This window comes from Eurytemora carolleeae, unplaced genomic scaffold (assembly GCF_000591075.1).
Source record: "Eurytemora carolleeae unplaced genomic scaffold, Eaff_2.0 scaffold819, whole genome shotgun sequence".
In the NCBI taxonomy this organism is placed as follows: domain Eukaryota; kingdom Metazoa; phylum Arthropoda; class Copepoda; order Calanoida; family Temoridae; genus Eurytemora; species Eurytemora carolleeae.
In genome coordinates this window covers 122,706-139,425 of record NW_019397263.1, presented here as the reverse complement: position 1 = coordinate 139,425, position 16,720 = coordinate 122,706, and the positions used below count along the sequence as shown (strand labels likewise).

Sequence of the window (16,720 nt, the reverse complement as noted above, 5' to 3'; positions counted from 1 at the left end):
CCCCAATACAATGTGGACTGATACTTTTTGACTAAAACAACTTCTGTGCGCTGTAAGATTTGACTGAAATTGTTGAACTAAAAAGATCGATATTAAGATTATATCTTCTTGACGGATCATCACATAGTCTTCTCTGTCCATTGTGGGATAAGTATCTCAAGTTTTCATAAGTATTATTGGGACAAAATGCCTAAGTTTCAGTGACTTTCAATGCAAAAATGACAATGCTTGATTGACAACGGTACCCTTGTACCTTTAACCTAATTTTTTTTCGGTTTAACCAGGGGCGTAGAGGAGGTTCAGCTTAGTGGGGTGAACATTTGAAAAAAAAATTGTGCACCCCCCTAACGGTTGCACCCTTCTTAAAAAACCCGTATTACGGAAAAAATTAAAGCTTAAAGGGACTGTAAAGGAAAACTGAAAGGGGGTACAGGATAAAACCTGAGAATCTCAAGCGTTAAACGATACATAATAGACATCAATCTGATGTTCCTGTCTCGAGAAATTGATATAAAACTGTGTCAAATTCATAGGAAAATTCATATATGTGGAATTTTGTATAAAAGTTGTACTACATTAAACAGATAATATTCAACAAATACGCAACCAATCTCAAAACGACGATATCCCACAGGAGCCTGAGAATCTTAGGTTTGTTCCTATTATTATTTTTTAATTTTGCATTTTTGATATATATAATTGATAATATTATTACATATAGACCGTATTACGTTAACAGAACTTCAGCCAATGGCAGTGCAGTATCACGTGACCAAAAAAAATATTTAAATATTTTTAAATGAGGGACTTACAAGCTCAAAGATATCTCTGGGAACCAGAATGACCCGATGCTATAAATAAAACCTTTTCCCTAGAGCTGTGAGAACCAGAAAATAATTAACTATGAAGACGACATTACCGCAATTCTTAAGTGTATTAGATGTTGTTACAAAGCTAATAGTAACTTGTTTAGTGAAATGATCTGTTGTGTTCCTTGCTCGTTGGACTATTTAAAGTAATAAAACTTGATCTAAAAGTCGTCTTCCTGATTTAGAGTTTTCTGCTTATCACTGTAGTACAACTGTCTTAAAAGTTTTTTTGATCTCTTATAGCTATAAAATAATAGACCTTGAACTAAAGTCGCCTCTGAAGTCTGTTTGAATTGTTTAAATGACAATTGTTTCTCAAACATTAATTATTTCTAGGACTCAGTCCCTGCATGTATATTGTACAGGGTGACTCACTCAGGATGAGACTGTAAAGACGACCTAAAACTGTTCAAATGTTACGATATCGAGGTTAAATTGAGATTTTAGTTTTTAAACGGTATACTTAACTTGAGCTTCCGGGAATCATAAATACAAGGAAACATACAGGATAAATTTCGTGCAGTCGTCTCTTAATTCTCATCCTGTGTGGGTAACCCTGAATATTGTTAACATGAGTGCAAAAATTGTCTCCTAGAGTATTATGATTGCAAAAACAAACTTGCAAGCATGTAACTTAGTAATTGCATTTTAGCAGAAATACACAGATTATTCTAGGTCACGACTATCCAAGGAGTAATGATACCATATGATGCATGCTTTGCAGACGGGTACTCCATTTGTATAAGAAATAATCAGAATAGGTCATTGTACATCAGACAAATATTTCTTATACAAATGCAGTACCGTCTGCAAACCATGTATAATCGTATGGTAGGGCAAGTAGGGCGGGCTGCGTCAGTTGCATCTTCTTTCTATTCTATACTCCTTGCGACTATCACTCAGAAGTATATATATAGATCTTCAAAGGTAAAGGCAAGAAACTGGACAACGGCCATTATTTTTTAAAAGTTGTTTTTGATAGGCTTCTTAACAATTTGCCAAATCGAACATATTTGAGCTTGACCATTGATTTGTTAAATCACATTTTCTCTATTGTCGGTTCATAAACGGGATACTAATTTTGAATAGATATTACACGGATCGAAAAAGATCTATCTGTTCTAACAATTTCTAATTCCTAAAACGATCAATGATCGTCCTATGTAGAATTGTAGATCGTTAACCTGTTAAAAATAGAATCAACTACAGACATTTACCGTCTTTTATAGCAGTCAAATTCGGATAAAGAAAAAAAAGATTAAAAAATAAAATAACTGTACCAGGAAACCTAGTTGTTATTGGATCGGATTTAATGAATTTAAGGGAGGTCGCTTCTAATACTTGTCTGTGTATTAATCTTTTATGAGACATGGACAAATCCTTAATCACCAATTCTAAAAGTAAGTGGTTGAACCGTCTCTAGACCTGGCTCAAATTCATTAAATCTTGCCCCTGGTGGTTTATTTGAGGTATCAAAAACTGTTATAATGTATTTCATAAGAATAGTCATTTCATAATTGAAATAAATGCTTAAACATTTTTAAATAATATATTTCAATACTGTTTTGACAGCTCAATATTAAATAAACTTATAACTGAGATTTTATTTCATTTTTCTCATGTTAATTTTAGAAATAACATCAGATCATCTAAGATTTAGTTTCTGTACCAATCAATATCCTCTCCCATTTTCAAAATAGAAAAGGGACTGTTCTAATATTTGGCACGGAGTTAAAAAATAGTTTTTTTTTGGAGTAACAATAAGTAGCAAAAAGAAAGGGCGAGGGATTTGAGTAAAGGGTCAGATTCAACACTTTCTTAATTTTCTTACAAGTTTTAGTGATGAAGATTCAGTCTAGGATAATGATAACTTCCGGATTCAGTCCTGGATAATGATAACTTCCGGGTTTAGGCCAGGATAATGATTAATTCCGGATTCAGTCCCGGATAATGATAACTTTCGGATTCAGTCCCGGATAATGATAACTTTCGGATTTAGGCCAGGATAATGATAACTTCCGGATTTAGATCAGGGTACTAATTACTTCCGGATTTAGTCCAAAATAATGATTACTTCCGGAGAATCTGAACCATCTGTTGTTTTAGCTTTTTTCCCAAACTGCTGACCAACCGCCTGAAACATAATTTTTCATCAAAATGTCGACTGCGTAGCCTCGTGGGATTTAAAAAATGTGGTATTTAATTTTTGAATTATTTTGAGGAAAATGGTACTCTACTATCTTTTGTGAAAAAAGATAAAAACCCCAAATATTGTAAAACGAATGTTATCCAAATTTTGGTATTCATTGACTTTTAACGAGGAATTTAAACCTTAGTTTAAATTATTTTATATGCACATTGCACATCCCGATTACTGATTTAATTTTCTACTTGTAAATGAAGATAAATGAAAGATAGTTGAATGAGAGGATGAATTGATAAATAGGTGAATAGATGCAAGGATGAATAGGTGAATGAATGAATGAATGCTTAATTATATTACCTTGTCTGATGAATCTGTTTCATCGTCTGAGTCTATTGTAATACAGTCAATATCCTCAAATTCTCTTTTCTGTCCGACCCCCTCCGCCATTTTACCATTTATCACTTTAGTACTTTCACCCGACCCGGTCCCGTTTTCATTTTCAAATGTCTCAGTCACACCGTTTGTTTGCCCGTTGGTCTGACCGTTCTTAAAAGCTTCCCAGTTCTTTGGATCTGTTTTTTCAGAATCTCCGTTCATATGAGTCTCTGTCTTTTTACCAGTATCCTCCACGGAAAATATGTCCTAAAACAATATTTATATATTTTCTTGTTTGCATCTTACAAAGGTTTTGTTTTTAATCCTTACAACTTGATGTTACGCAATTTCTTATGACTTTTAATATGAAATTGCTTTTTTGAGATGAAACAAAAACTTTTATGTGAAATGTGAGCCACTGTCGTGGGAATTTCAAGAGACAATTCAGTCATAACCCCTTTAATCCTTTCTCTCATCAAATGTAAAAGATGTCCTCGTTGTTCAAGTGTTTAAAGTGTTTGATTCTGACAATTTCGCCAATTTTTTTTGCAAAAGAAATCCGCATGTAAATTTTATAGCGAAACACTAATTCGACGTTTTCAAATTTCAGATCGGAAAACTTTATCAATTTTGATGAGACGAATGTTTAAAATGGTGACGTTATGAATCTGGCAGGCAACTCATTTGTAGTGTTGGGCGTCGTCCTTCGTTTTTCAAAACATTCAAGGTTTTTGGACTTTTTAAATTTTTCACGACATTTGCTTTTCTTGCTCAACTTTCCCAGGTCAAGTTTTTGATAAACCTCAATCTACAAATAAACAAACACTGCAGAGGTTTGAACCGCTTTTCGAATTCTAATAAAAATTGAGGCCAGATCTGAACCACTAGATCCCATATAAACCAGGGTAAGTGGAGGAGCTCAGCCCTATTTTCATTGTATTTCAAACTACAAGTCATTGTACTCTGTCTGTAGGTTGATTGTTAATAATAATAATAATAATAGTAAAAATATCAAATTTTAACGCAGAGAGAATATATTTGCACGAACTAGAACGAACCAGAAAACGATCTTCATGCAAGTTGACTCTCTCTTCTCCTCTGTATTTTACCTGAGATTTGCTTATTGTCGGAGCAAGTACTGTACATTCATCCTTCCGTGGAGGTAGAGGATCCCAGGTTCCATCATTGTGCAGAACTATCTCATGCTCATCAGCAGGCAACCGGTCACTCCTGATACATTCATCCATTCATTAATTCATTCATTTATTCATTCAACAATTCATTATCAATTCATTCATCCATTTAATCCTCCTAATAAATTAATCTATTCAATATTCATTAATTCAATCTCATGATACATTAATTCATTCATAAATTAAATTCTCATGATACATTAATCTATTAATAAATACGACTCTCCTGATACATCAATCCATCCAATAATTTAATCATCTATTCATAAATTCAATCCTCCTTATACATTAATCCAATCCTCCTTATACATTAATCCAATCTTTAATTCTCTCCTTCTGATACATTAATCCATTCATCAATTCAATCCTCCTCATACATAAATCCATTCACCTGATACACTAATCTATTCTTTAATTAATCCTCCTAATACATTAATTTAATCATTAATTCAATCCACCTAATACATTAATCTATCATTAATTCAATCCTACTAATCAATTAATCTATTCATAAATTCAATCCTCCTAATACATTAATCTATTCTTTGATTTAATCCTACTAATACATTAATCTATTCATTAATTCAATCCTCCCCATACATTAATCCATTTCTTAATTAAATCCTACTAATAAATTAATCTATTCATTAATTCAATCCTCCTAATACATTAATCTATCATTAATTCAATCCTCCTAATACATTAATCTATTCCTTAATTCAATCCTACTAATACATTAATTTATTCATTAATTCAATCCTACTAATACATTAATCTATTCATTAATTCAATCCTACTAATACATTAATCTATTCATTAATTCAATCCTACTAATACATTAATCTATTCATTAATTCAATCCTCCTAATACATTAATCTATTCATTAATTCAATCCTCCTAATACATTAATCTATTCCTTAATTCAATCCTCCTAATACATTAATTCATTCCTTAATTCAATCCTACTAATACATTAATTTATTCATTAATTCAATCCTCCCAATACATTAATTTATTCATTAATTAAAGTATGGATTACTTACGTAACAAGTTTTCTGAAGAATCCATCAATAATAAGATCTTTACACAGAGCTGGTTTATTACATACAGGACACACCCACTAAATAAACAAGCATTGATCAATTACAATTGTAACTTAAATCAAAATCTAGAAATGTACAAATTATACAATTACTCGTATGTGATAATTTTTGTGCAACTATAATAATTCATTTCATTGGATAATTGTAATTTACCTCACCCAATATTTTAAAAACATTTAAAAACATTTTTTAATGTTTTTTTCATTTAAACTTGCCTTTGGTTTCTTTTCATTCATCAGTAGATACAAACCCGCATCAAACGTTTGCAGATGATTACACGTGGTTGCACGGCACGGGATCTTCATCCGCATCCGGCCTAGCGGACACGCTAGCGATACTTTACACGAGGTTGTGGCGATCTCTTGGTCCTGATCTTCCAGTTTTTCTTTGATCAAGGCTACTGTTTCATCGGGATTTCGTTCTCCTTTCTCTAACAATCTAAAGCAACGAAGTAAAATTCCCAAATTTAATATAAGAAAAGTACTCAAAAATGACACAATTCTAATTTTTTTAACAGATACATAATTTGAATAATTAATGATATGAACAGGGATCATGAACGTAAACAAGATTCAACTCAGGGAGGGGGGGGGGGAAGACTTGTTAAATATAGTGAACGCCCTTAAATTTTGGCATTTAAAATAATTTTTGATTAAATTTTTCTTTCTCTGGTTACTCACATCAAATTTTTTAATTTTCTTTGCAACCTGATGGTGTAAACTTTTAAAATTCAAAACGTGAACAGTTTGATCTAGCCGAATTCAATAATTCATAGGTCTATGACATAAGATTTTAAAGATAATAAGTATTTAAAAATTGGAGTCTGAGACAAGTACTCGGTTCCTTTCGAACATTTTTTCATCGGATAATAATCCGGCAGGATTAGTGAGCATATGCATAAACACCTGTTTAATAGATCGTCGGTAGTAACATTTTCCACAAGGTATATAGAGACAGCGTGGGACTTCCCAACCTCCACTGTCCAGGTGATACTCACAGAGTTCATAGAGGTACACAGCTTACACAGGTTGGTTATATTGATAGGTCTAGATAAGGAGCAATTAGGCATAGAATGTCAAATATTTAAAAATTAGAAATCAATAATCAATTAAAGTATAAAATAATAGACATAGAGGACGATACGAGTCAAAGTGTCTTTCACATAGTAGGAGGACACAGTTATTTGGATGCACTGTATTGAGGCACAAGGTAGGAAGAATATAAACATGGCATGGATATCACTTACTTATAAAAAGATTTAAATGTAAGTTAGCAGGTGTTTCGTGGTTTTACCATGTTATTAACCGCTAGTTTGCTATTTAAAGTGTCAAGACCTTGTTTAACTCAAAATTTAACCACTTTGGATTTGGTATTATCAAATATTTCAAGTATTGCTGTTACAAAATCAATCAGTCTATTTTCATAATTGATTTGGTTGATCCAGTTTGCCAAATCTTGATGAAACATTGCCCCTGATGACAGTTTAAATACTTGTTTACCATCTAGCAGAGTATGTGTTACTTTTAAAACACTTTCCATTAAAGTTCCAATTTGTAGACCTATGACATAAGCTGCATGGTTAGAGACCTTCGAAATCGAGCGCAATCCTAAGATGGTAAAGATCAGTTGCATGAAATTATTCATGTTCTCCAATTTTTGTAACTTTCATAATTAACAAAATTTGATTTAGATCACAAACCGGAATACGACATTCATTGTCACCATATTGGTAACATTAAACTTCTGCATCAAACACTGAAATTTGTGTTCATTTTACAAACCATATAACATGAGTGTTTTAATTCCATTACTATATCAGATAAAACGGTTTGATAATGAATAAGTTTAACCAACCCTTAGCAATAAAGGATTGCAATCCCAATGCTGTGAAATTTATTGTTTAATGCTCAAATAAATGCTGGTCCAATTCTAATGGTTTCTAATGAATATGTAGAAGAACGTAAACTTCATTTCGTAAAGGATATAACGAATGTATAAAATAGTGTATTAATCATTAGTAAATGCTATAATGTAAAATCATTTAGTAAATACTGTGATTCATTTGATGCCGATTCTAATGGTAAAAACTAAAAATATGGGATTCTAGGTTTAAAACTCCTGAAGTTTATAAAAGTTAAATCAGAATCGGATATCCTTCGCTGCTGAGACAACCAAGTAGACTTATTGACGAATCTTTATCACTGGTATTCATATCTTTCTTCTTCCGGAAACTTCTCTTCCCAGGGGAAGTTGATTTTTCTCCATGCTGGCTGGGTTCAGTTAATCGGCCGGATGCAAAGAATGATGTGCTAATATTAAGTCCATCACTTTCAATTTGTAGATATGGATGCATCTTCTGTTGAGATGGGTCTTTTTTGAACTTCTCTTTTTCCTTGAAACTTTATTCTTTTTTCCGTTTGGACAGGTTTCCGAGTGATATGCTATGTAAACTTTTCCAAAAATTTCTCAATCAATTCCCCATTCCATTTGTCAAAGTTCCTTGATTTGGGCGAAACTTTAACAGCCAAATCTGAAGTTGAAGGTATCTTATTGCTGGTTTTTGAAACAACTTCGTAATTCCAAAACACCATACAGGAATCCACTAATATCCATTTAGCTAACTCAGAAATATCTTTTTCCTTTCCATAGGACCACACCTGGATGGATTCCATTTTTCTCCAAACGGTGAAGACCAGATTGAACCAGACTTTCTCACTGCTGTTCAACCGAGGGCCTGCTGTTTTGATTCTTTGTCCAAAGAAGGCTCTTTCGGTTCAGTTTTCCTCCATGACTCATGCTCCAGAAATCTTGTTGGCAAAATAAATTACTTCGTAAATGAGTTGGAAAATGTGTCTGTTAAGTTTAAATTTGACGAACTTCCCTCTCCTAGATCTGTTGAACCTCCATTGTCTTCCTCATTATTTTTACCCTCTTGAATATGAAAGTTCACAATATTCATCCGAGATGACAATTTCCTGTTCCTTGTCTTTATATTTATCCGGTGAAATGTAATGGGTTTCCTGAGTTTTGAGTTCTTTACTCCAACTCCCCCATTTTTAGATCCCTTAGCTCCTCTGCCGTCCTTAGATTCATCTAATTCCTGGCCTCCACTAGGCGTAGAACCAGTGTCTTCTTTAGATCTTAAACAGTTTCTCCACTGTTCAGATAGAGAAACTTCTTAATACTTGATTCGTCTACCTGGAAACCTCCAAAAAAGACAATATATCCATTTTGAACCAAATAAAGAACAATCTTGCTAGCATAGGTGGAACTCATATTGAATCTCATCTTCATAAATTCAACATCTGCTGCCAGTCCTGAGATGGAATTTAAAGAATTTGAGCCGCGGTTTAAATCCGCCAAAACCCGGTTTAAATTAAGCGCTGGCTTAAATCTTGAAACATTTGATACAATTTTAAGTGGAACCAACCATATTTAAACCACGGCTTAAATTTAAACCACCGCTCAAATTCTTTAAATTTGGCCACTGGTTGAGTTGATTTATATTCCCCCTTTAGAATAGAATTCATCACTTGTTTCAGCATCAGATTAAATGCAAATGTGGAGTGTCCTTGCTGAGATTTATTAGGCTTCTCTATGAATCTTTCGACACTAGCATCAGCACAATCCACGTTCTCCTTAATGGCACATGATCCACAAGCGTGCATGATGTTGATATCCATCCCTCCATAACAATCTGCATGAGAATACCCTTTACAATACTTGCATAGAAGCATCCCGTTCTCATATGACTGAAAAGAACACACTCAGTATATCCGTCCTTCCTTCATTTTTTTTTTGATTTTATACCCTTTCCTTTTGAGCTTGGATGCCTGGAAAGAATCGAATCTCCATTTAAAACATCTTCCCCTGACTCTACACTGAGAATAGAGTTATGATGCTTTCTAACCTCAGTATCTCTAGATGAGTGGTTTCTTTTCTTGATTGAATTATTCACCAATGTTGAGGTATCAAAATGGCATGAAATCTGAGTATGAAACTTTTTGAGCATCTTTGTTTTACTTTTATGGTGAGAAGTAAGAGTTACACAGCAGATGTTATCCACCAATGTTTAAATAATTGTTTCTACAGTATCAACCTTAAACCACTGAATCCCGTGGAGGCATAGCATGTAATTCTACTGAAAGATTGCCAACATCTTCTATGGGAAAATCCTGGATAGACACAGAATGCTAAAGGATAATAAGATGAAAATCCAGAAGAGGCATAGTATGCATTCTATTGAAGAAGGGCCTTCATTGTTCTGTGAAGGCATAGCGTGTAATTCCACTGAAGGAGTGCTGATGTCAGGAGAGAATCTTTCAGTGGTATAGCCTTAAATTCCACTGTTGACTTATTAAGTGTTTTCATCATGTCAATCTTAAATCACTTAAGGAGTGTTACTTCATTATTAAATGATAATCCCATGGAGACAAAGAATGTAATTCTAATAAAGGAGTGCTAATAGCTGCAAAGGGAAAATCTCAGAGACACAGGATGCAATTCTACTGGTAGAGTGCAGAAAGATAATAAGATGAAAATCTAAAAAAGGCATTTTGTGTATTCCACTTCAGAAAAGGTGGTCCTGTGAAGGCATAGCGTGTAATTCCACTGAAAGAGTGCTAACTGATGTCAAGTGAAAATCTAGCAGCAGTATTGCAGCAATTCCACTGATGACTCTATTAGATTTAAAATTCAGTGATGGTGATGGACCAAACCTCTGTAGAGTAAAAAAGTAGATGTTAGTTCCACTCTATTAGTGTTTCCACAGGTTCAATCACAAACCACTGAAGGAGTATTACTTCATGGCCAAATGAAAATCCTCTGGAGGCATAGTGTTTAATTCCACCAAAGAAAAATTAGTTTGTGGTTAAAATTTCTGTGGAGGCTTAGAGGATTTCTAGAAGATAATCAGATTAAACTCCAGTAGAGGTTAATTGATTGAGTGAAACAATTCATGGTTAGGTGAAAATCCAGTGGAGGCATAGCGTGTAATTCCGCTGAAAGAGTGCTGATGTTGGTGAAAATCTAGCAGTGGTATAGCCTGTAATTCTCACTTTAGAAGGGCCTCCCATAAGTTTGACCAATTTTATCATATTTTAAAATTGCACCCCTTCTATTTTAGTTATATGTCATGTGCCTATACAAAAAAAGAGTTCTTGCTGCAATTCAGGCTAATAGGTCTAAAAACTGTGACCACCTGTGATCGTAACAATTTAAACATCCCAAAGAAAACTTTCATTATATGTTGTTATTATAATGTTATGTGTTATTACAAAGATTCTACATAAGCGAATGCACATAATTTGCAAAAGAGAAAATTTCTATGGAATAGTACAATATGGTTTCTGAAAACAAAGGTCAACCACAGACTGCATGTTCTTAATTGTTACAGCTATTAGAGAAGCAAGGCGAAAACATCAGACAATATCAATTGCTTTTTGTGATATAGCCAAGGCATATGATTTTGTTTGATGCAAACTTTTATATATTATACTATGACACAGGAGGTTCCATGGGCACATACCCAAGAAATTTGAGTAAAAAATAATTCAGATTGACATGAACGGATGAATATCTTTATCTTTTATTATGAAGCAAAGTTTACTGGTTTGTTTTCATTGCTATGGAGTGAAAAGACCCCATTAAAAGTTTGTGACACTAGTATTTCAATGATAAGTTTTTTTTTAAAATAACTTTTTCTTGGTTTTGATTGTGGTTTCAACTCATCATCTCGGGCTACTGACTCCGACTGAGGTAGTTTTAAACTAGTTTTAGATAATCGGTGGGGGCAAATTGACTTGTTTGTTCTTTCTAATTTGTTTAGATATTAATACTGAATTTTGAATTTTGGACACCTTTTTAAATATAAAGTGAAAAAACAATTAATTGCTATTGTGAGGACATGACGATCTTTCCAGTTTTGAAAAGCTCTGACAGTTCTTTTACTAGTATGCAGAAATTTTCAAAATCTCACCAAACTTCATTTTCAATGAAGATAAACTAAAAAAAACTTGAATAAAGTAGACAGTCGGGCAGTATGCTTTACGACTCGGCAGTTGGATGAAAATGTCCAATGTAACATGAGTGTTTTAACTCCATTACTTTATCAGATAAAACGGTTTGAAAATGATTAAGTTTAACCAACCCTTAACAATAAAGGATTGCAATCCCAATGCTGCGATTATTATTATTTAATGTTCATATAAATGCTGGTCCAATTCTAATGGATATAATGAATGTGTAGAAGAACGTAAACTTCATTTAGTAAAGGATATAACGAATATATAAAATGGTGAATTAATCATTAGTGAATGCTATAATGTAAAATCATTTAGTCAATACTGGGATTCATTTGGTGCCAATCCTAATGGTAAAAACTAAAAATATGGGATTCTAGGTATAAAACTCCTGAAGTTTAAATACAAAAAGTTAAATCAGAATCGGATATCCTTCGCTGCTGAGACAACCAAGTAGACTTATTGACAAATCTTTATCACTAGTATTCATATCTTTCTTCTTCCGGAAACTTCTCTTCTCAGGGGAAGTTGAATTTCAAACCCTCTTTTATCTCGTCTACAGATATTGGAGCTGAGTACGTAGTATCTGATGGTCGGTTGACTGTATCTACTTTAACTACACCTTCTGGTTGCTTCGAGAATAAACCAGCCCAGTATTTTTCTAATTCCTTCTTTGATATCACCTGAGTAATCTCTAGATTTCCTGACAAGACTGCTTGAATGCAGAGTCAAGGGCTTCGCTAATAGAAAGATTGAGTGAGCTGTCTCAATCGTGCCTTTTCATGCTTTTTACTAATGAATGGTTGCTTCTTGTCTGGAACTCATCTAACCCATTTGACCAACTGGTCCTGCACCCAGTTGTCTATCGCCTTCCTGTTGGAACCCACTCCCATCTCCTCCTCAGGGTCCCAAACTTCACTAATTTTATCCTTGTAAGTCTCCAAATGCTCCTTAAGAATTTGACAGTGTTCAAATGTAGATTTCTTGTTCAAAGTAGTTGTGCTAGCGGATATATCCTGGAACTGAGCAAGTTACTCCTGCATGTATGCATCCTGCATTCATACACAACTACTTTCTCCATCCCCTCTGGATTCAATTCCTACTTCTTTATGAAGTGGCTCAGCAACACTTGCTGTTAAATGAACTCAGATACAGTATAAATGAAAAAAATATTACTTACTTAGGTTCTCTGGAAGGTTCTACCCCGGATTTAGTGGCAGGTAAAATAGGAGGTAGAGGACACAGTCTAGAGTTAACCTTCAAGGATATTGAACTAGGAAATCTATCCTCCTAAAACAAATGTTTTAGAAAACGTTTCAATTTTAAAGAAACCAAATAGGTACAATAGGTGGCAACAGAGAAAGTAAAATAAAATTTTCTCTCATTAGTTGACATGTAATTTCCAAGATTAAATAAAAAAAAGTGGTAAAACAGAAAATAAACAGAGAAAGTAAAATAAAATTTTCTCTCATTAGTTGACAAGTAATTTCCAAGATTAAATAAAAAAGTGTAAAAACAGAAAATAAACAGAGAAAGTAAAATGAAATTTTCTCTCATTAGTTGACAAGTAATTTCCAAGATTAAATAAAAAAGTGTAAAAACAGAAAATAAACAGAGAAAGTAAAATGAAATTTTCTCTCATTAGTTGACAAGTAATTTCCAAGATTAAATAAAAAAGTGTAAAAACAGAAAATAAACAGAGAAAGTAAAATGAAATTTTCTCTCATTAGTTGACAAGTAATTTCCAAGATTAAATAAAAAAAGTGTATAAAAAGAAAATAGAGAACACATAAAATTGCACTTTTTCACTGTAAGATAAGCACATGATTCTAAAATTAACACTATTATTAATAATTTTGATGGACACAAAAACTTAGTTGACAGAAAACAGCTGTACTGAGAGTGTATGAATTCTACAATGCCATCTATTTGAAAGAAACTTAGTATTTTCATTAAAATTTCCATAGAAAAAATAAGACTTAACATTTTAAGAATTAGATCTTCCAAGCAACTGATTCTTTTAACGTTTTTTACATCTCAAAATATAAATAATCAAAAGAATTTCACTTAAAAAATAATTTTAGTGATTTTAAATATGTACATAGAGGGGGATGTACAATTCACAACGGTACCCTGAAAACCTTAGCTTAATCAGTCATTGTAAGTGCATGAGATTTCCACAATCTTTTTTTTGAAAAATTTATTACTTTCAATTGCGTTTTTCTAGAAAAATGCGTGCGTACGATAAATTTTACATTATTTAATAGGATAAGGTTTCTTGGGTAACGTGTATCCGGCATGCCCTTTTTTGTTTAATGGAATGTCCCTTTAATTACCTGTGGTGATGTAGTATCCACAAGAGCAAATCTCAACTGTATTTGCTTTCTATACTCTAGTCTTCCATTCGCAGTTCTTAACAAAAATATTCCTTTTAATAAAAAAGATAATTGAACACAAAAAAATAAGTTTTTACAAATTTTATCAGGTTTTGAAAAACTAGAAAGAAAAATAATATTATAAATGATAATAACAAATTCTTAACCATAATTCTGTAGAAATAAAAGCCTATATGTTGCCGCCGCCTATTGGCCCTCTAAGAATAATAATAAGAAAATCTGACCCCCAAAATTGAATCCCCAGATTGCCATCGGAAGAGAGGATCTTTTTCCCCTTTTCCCCTTTCTTTTTTTGGAATGCCACACAGCCCCTAGTCAGCAGTCTGTACCCTGCACAATCTAGAGGGCCAAGTAGGTACCACTGGTGAATGGCCTACCAACTAACCCCTGCTTCTTACCTGTACCCTGAACAAGAAATCTCAGCAGCTTGAGAAGAGGTGAGATTAAACTGTACAATGCGCTCCTAGGATAGTCAATCAATCAATCAAAGCAACAAAATAAAGAAATCAACCACTCATTTAGCAAACCAACCAATCAATACAATAAGTGAATTAATCAATCAATTAAACTTAAAAGTCAATCAATCAATCAAATTATTTGCGGTAATTATTACCTGAAACCGCTGATTTCCCTTCGGGCTTAAACAGAATGGTTTAAGTAAGACAGAGAGTACACTGTAGAAGGGGAGAGGTTTGAGCTCAATATCTGCATTGGGAGAAGAACAAAGGTTTGGGATGGATAACGGAGAGTCAGGTATCGGAGATGTGTACGGGTTGGAGTAGGTTTCATTTCCTCCATTAGACGCCATATTTCCTGCCAAAACCAAACATATTAGTAATCGTGTTTACAACCAAAACAGGACCTTAAAGGCGCCATAATTTCAAACAAATTAGTCGCAATGTTTTCTGCCAAACCACACATAGTAGTCGCCATTTTTCCTTCCAAACCAAACAAATTAGTCAAGCAATTTAAAAACCCAAACCTATTAAACTGGCCCTGTTTTTCGCGCAAAAAAAACTTTCTAGAAATTAAATTAGAAATATGGTAAAAGAGGGACGGCTTATGATATTTTCCAGAATGGGGGGGGGGGCATTGAATTATTAATGATATATTATATCCCCCCCCCCTAGATATTTTACAGGGATTTGATCAACTTTATGTCTAAACCATGACCAGTTCAATCTATTCTTAAAAATCAAAATTAAAGGGCTAGCCACCTCTGAAGAAGTACAAAGAAACATTTCATTAACTTTTCATGGCCATGTTTTACACCAAATCCTTTTTAGAAGTAATACAAATAGTATAGGAGAATTGTTGCTCTTTACCTTCGTATTCAGATGTATTCTTTACCGAGTTTTTCCTAGTTCACCAACAATGAAATTCCAATTTCTAATTGGTTGCAATGATAAAAAGTATCAGATCTCAAATTTTTAAATTAAGTTTCATTTCATTGTTGCCTGTAAAGATCTTTTATCTTAATAAAATATGATTTGGAATTAACTTTAACAAGACTCAAGCTCATAGGGTTAACAGGGGGGGTATAAAAGGTAAACAGGTAGAGGGCACATAGGGTTAACAAGGGGTATATAAGGTAAACAGGTAGAGAGCACATAGAGTATGTTCTCTTACTTTACCCTTCCGTGGGGTCATTTAGAAAAAACGGGTCAGATCCGATTATCCTAAAAATACATGTGTATGGTTTGATTTAGACAAAAAAAAATTTAACATTACCAGAGAAATTACATAAGTTGTAAATTCTAAACAATTTAGAATTTAAACACAAGAAGAAAGCAATATCTTGTAACTTAAAGTAAACAAAGAGTTGTTTTTATAAAGAGAAAAGTTTAACTTTGTTGAAATGTTGAATTTTGAAAACTTTTTTAGAAGAATATTATATTTCAAAATTAATTCATGTTAAAATAATCATGTAAAAAAATCTGTAAAAAATGTCTTGCTTATATTTTTATCTCATAAGATATAAAGTATGCAGTCTTCAATATATAGACGCATCAAGAATATTATATAGCATTCTTTATAATTAGACATATATATTAAATAACCCACCCAACTGAAATAAATATAAAAAAATATCTTATATGAGAGATTTAGTTTTTCGAACAATATAAAAAATAACAATGACATCGTACAAAACATTTAACATTTATTTAGGTCAAAGACTACATTCATTTTAATTTATTTTTAAGAATTCAATAATATTTACTATTAGTGCGTCTTTTTTGCCGCTTCTAGTCTGTCCCGCAAACTTGAGAAGTTCATGGAGTTCACTCATACGGAATTCGCGAATAATTGAACTAAAAACAAATATTAGTTTAGAAATTTCATTAAGTTAATTGCCCGACTTCATCTTTCGTTGCCAATTGCCAAAAATGTTTAATCTTAATGGTAATTGTCCGTGTGATTTTGTATAAAAAGTAGAAATCTCTGTTTGTATGTACTTTCATAACTAATGTATCCCATAACCGATTTGCCTCAAATTTTTTATTGGGGATTTGCTAGATCCACGGAAATGTTCTTATCTAGGTATAGAAAGTCAAAATTGAAAATAGTTTAACTATTGGAGAGTAAGTTTTGTTTCTAAACATAGCTGGGTTTATAG

At 33.0% G+C, this 16,720-nt stretch overlaps 1 protein-coding gene across 1 annotated transcript; it reads right to left on the bottom strand.

The window, feature by feature from the left end:
- Positions 1-2,721: 2,721 nt before the first annotated feature.
- On the bottom strand, positions 2,722-15,621 carry LOC111713124 (E3 SUMO-protein ligase PIAS2). Its single transcript, XM_023487924.1, has 12 exons — positions 15,561-15,621; positions 15,429-15,463; positions 14,717-14,916; positions 14,502-14,566; positions 14,044-14,119; positions 12,888-12,997; positions 6,593-6,733; positions 5,903-6,125; positions 5,628-5,704; positions 4,500-4,620; positions 3,373-3,657; positions 2,722-3,003 (listed from the first exon to the last, which is right to left on the bottom strand). Exons 3-12 carry the CDS (start codon positions 14,909-14,911, stop codon positions 2,923-2,925), a joined length of 1,374 nt encoding a protein of 457 aa, XP_023343692.1. The 5' UTR covers positions 14,912-14,916; positions 15,429-15,463; positions 15,561-15,621; the 3' UTR covers positions 2,722-2,922.
- Positions 15,622-16,720: the final 1,099 nt, after the last annotated feature.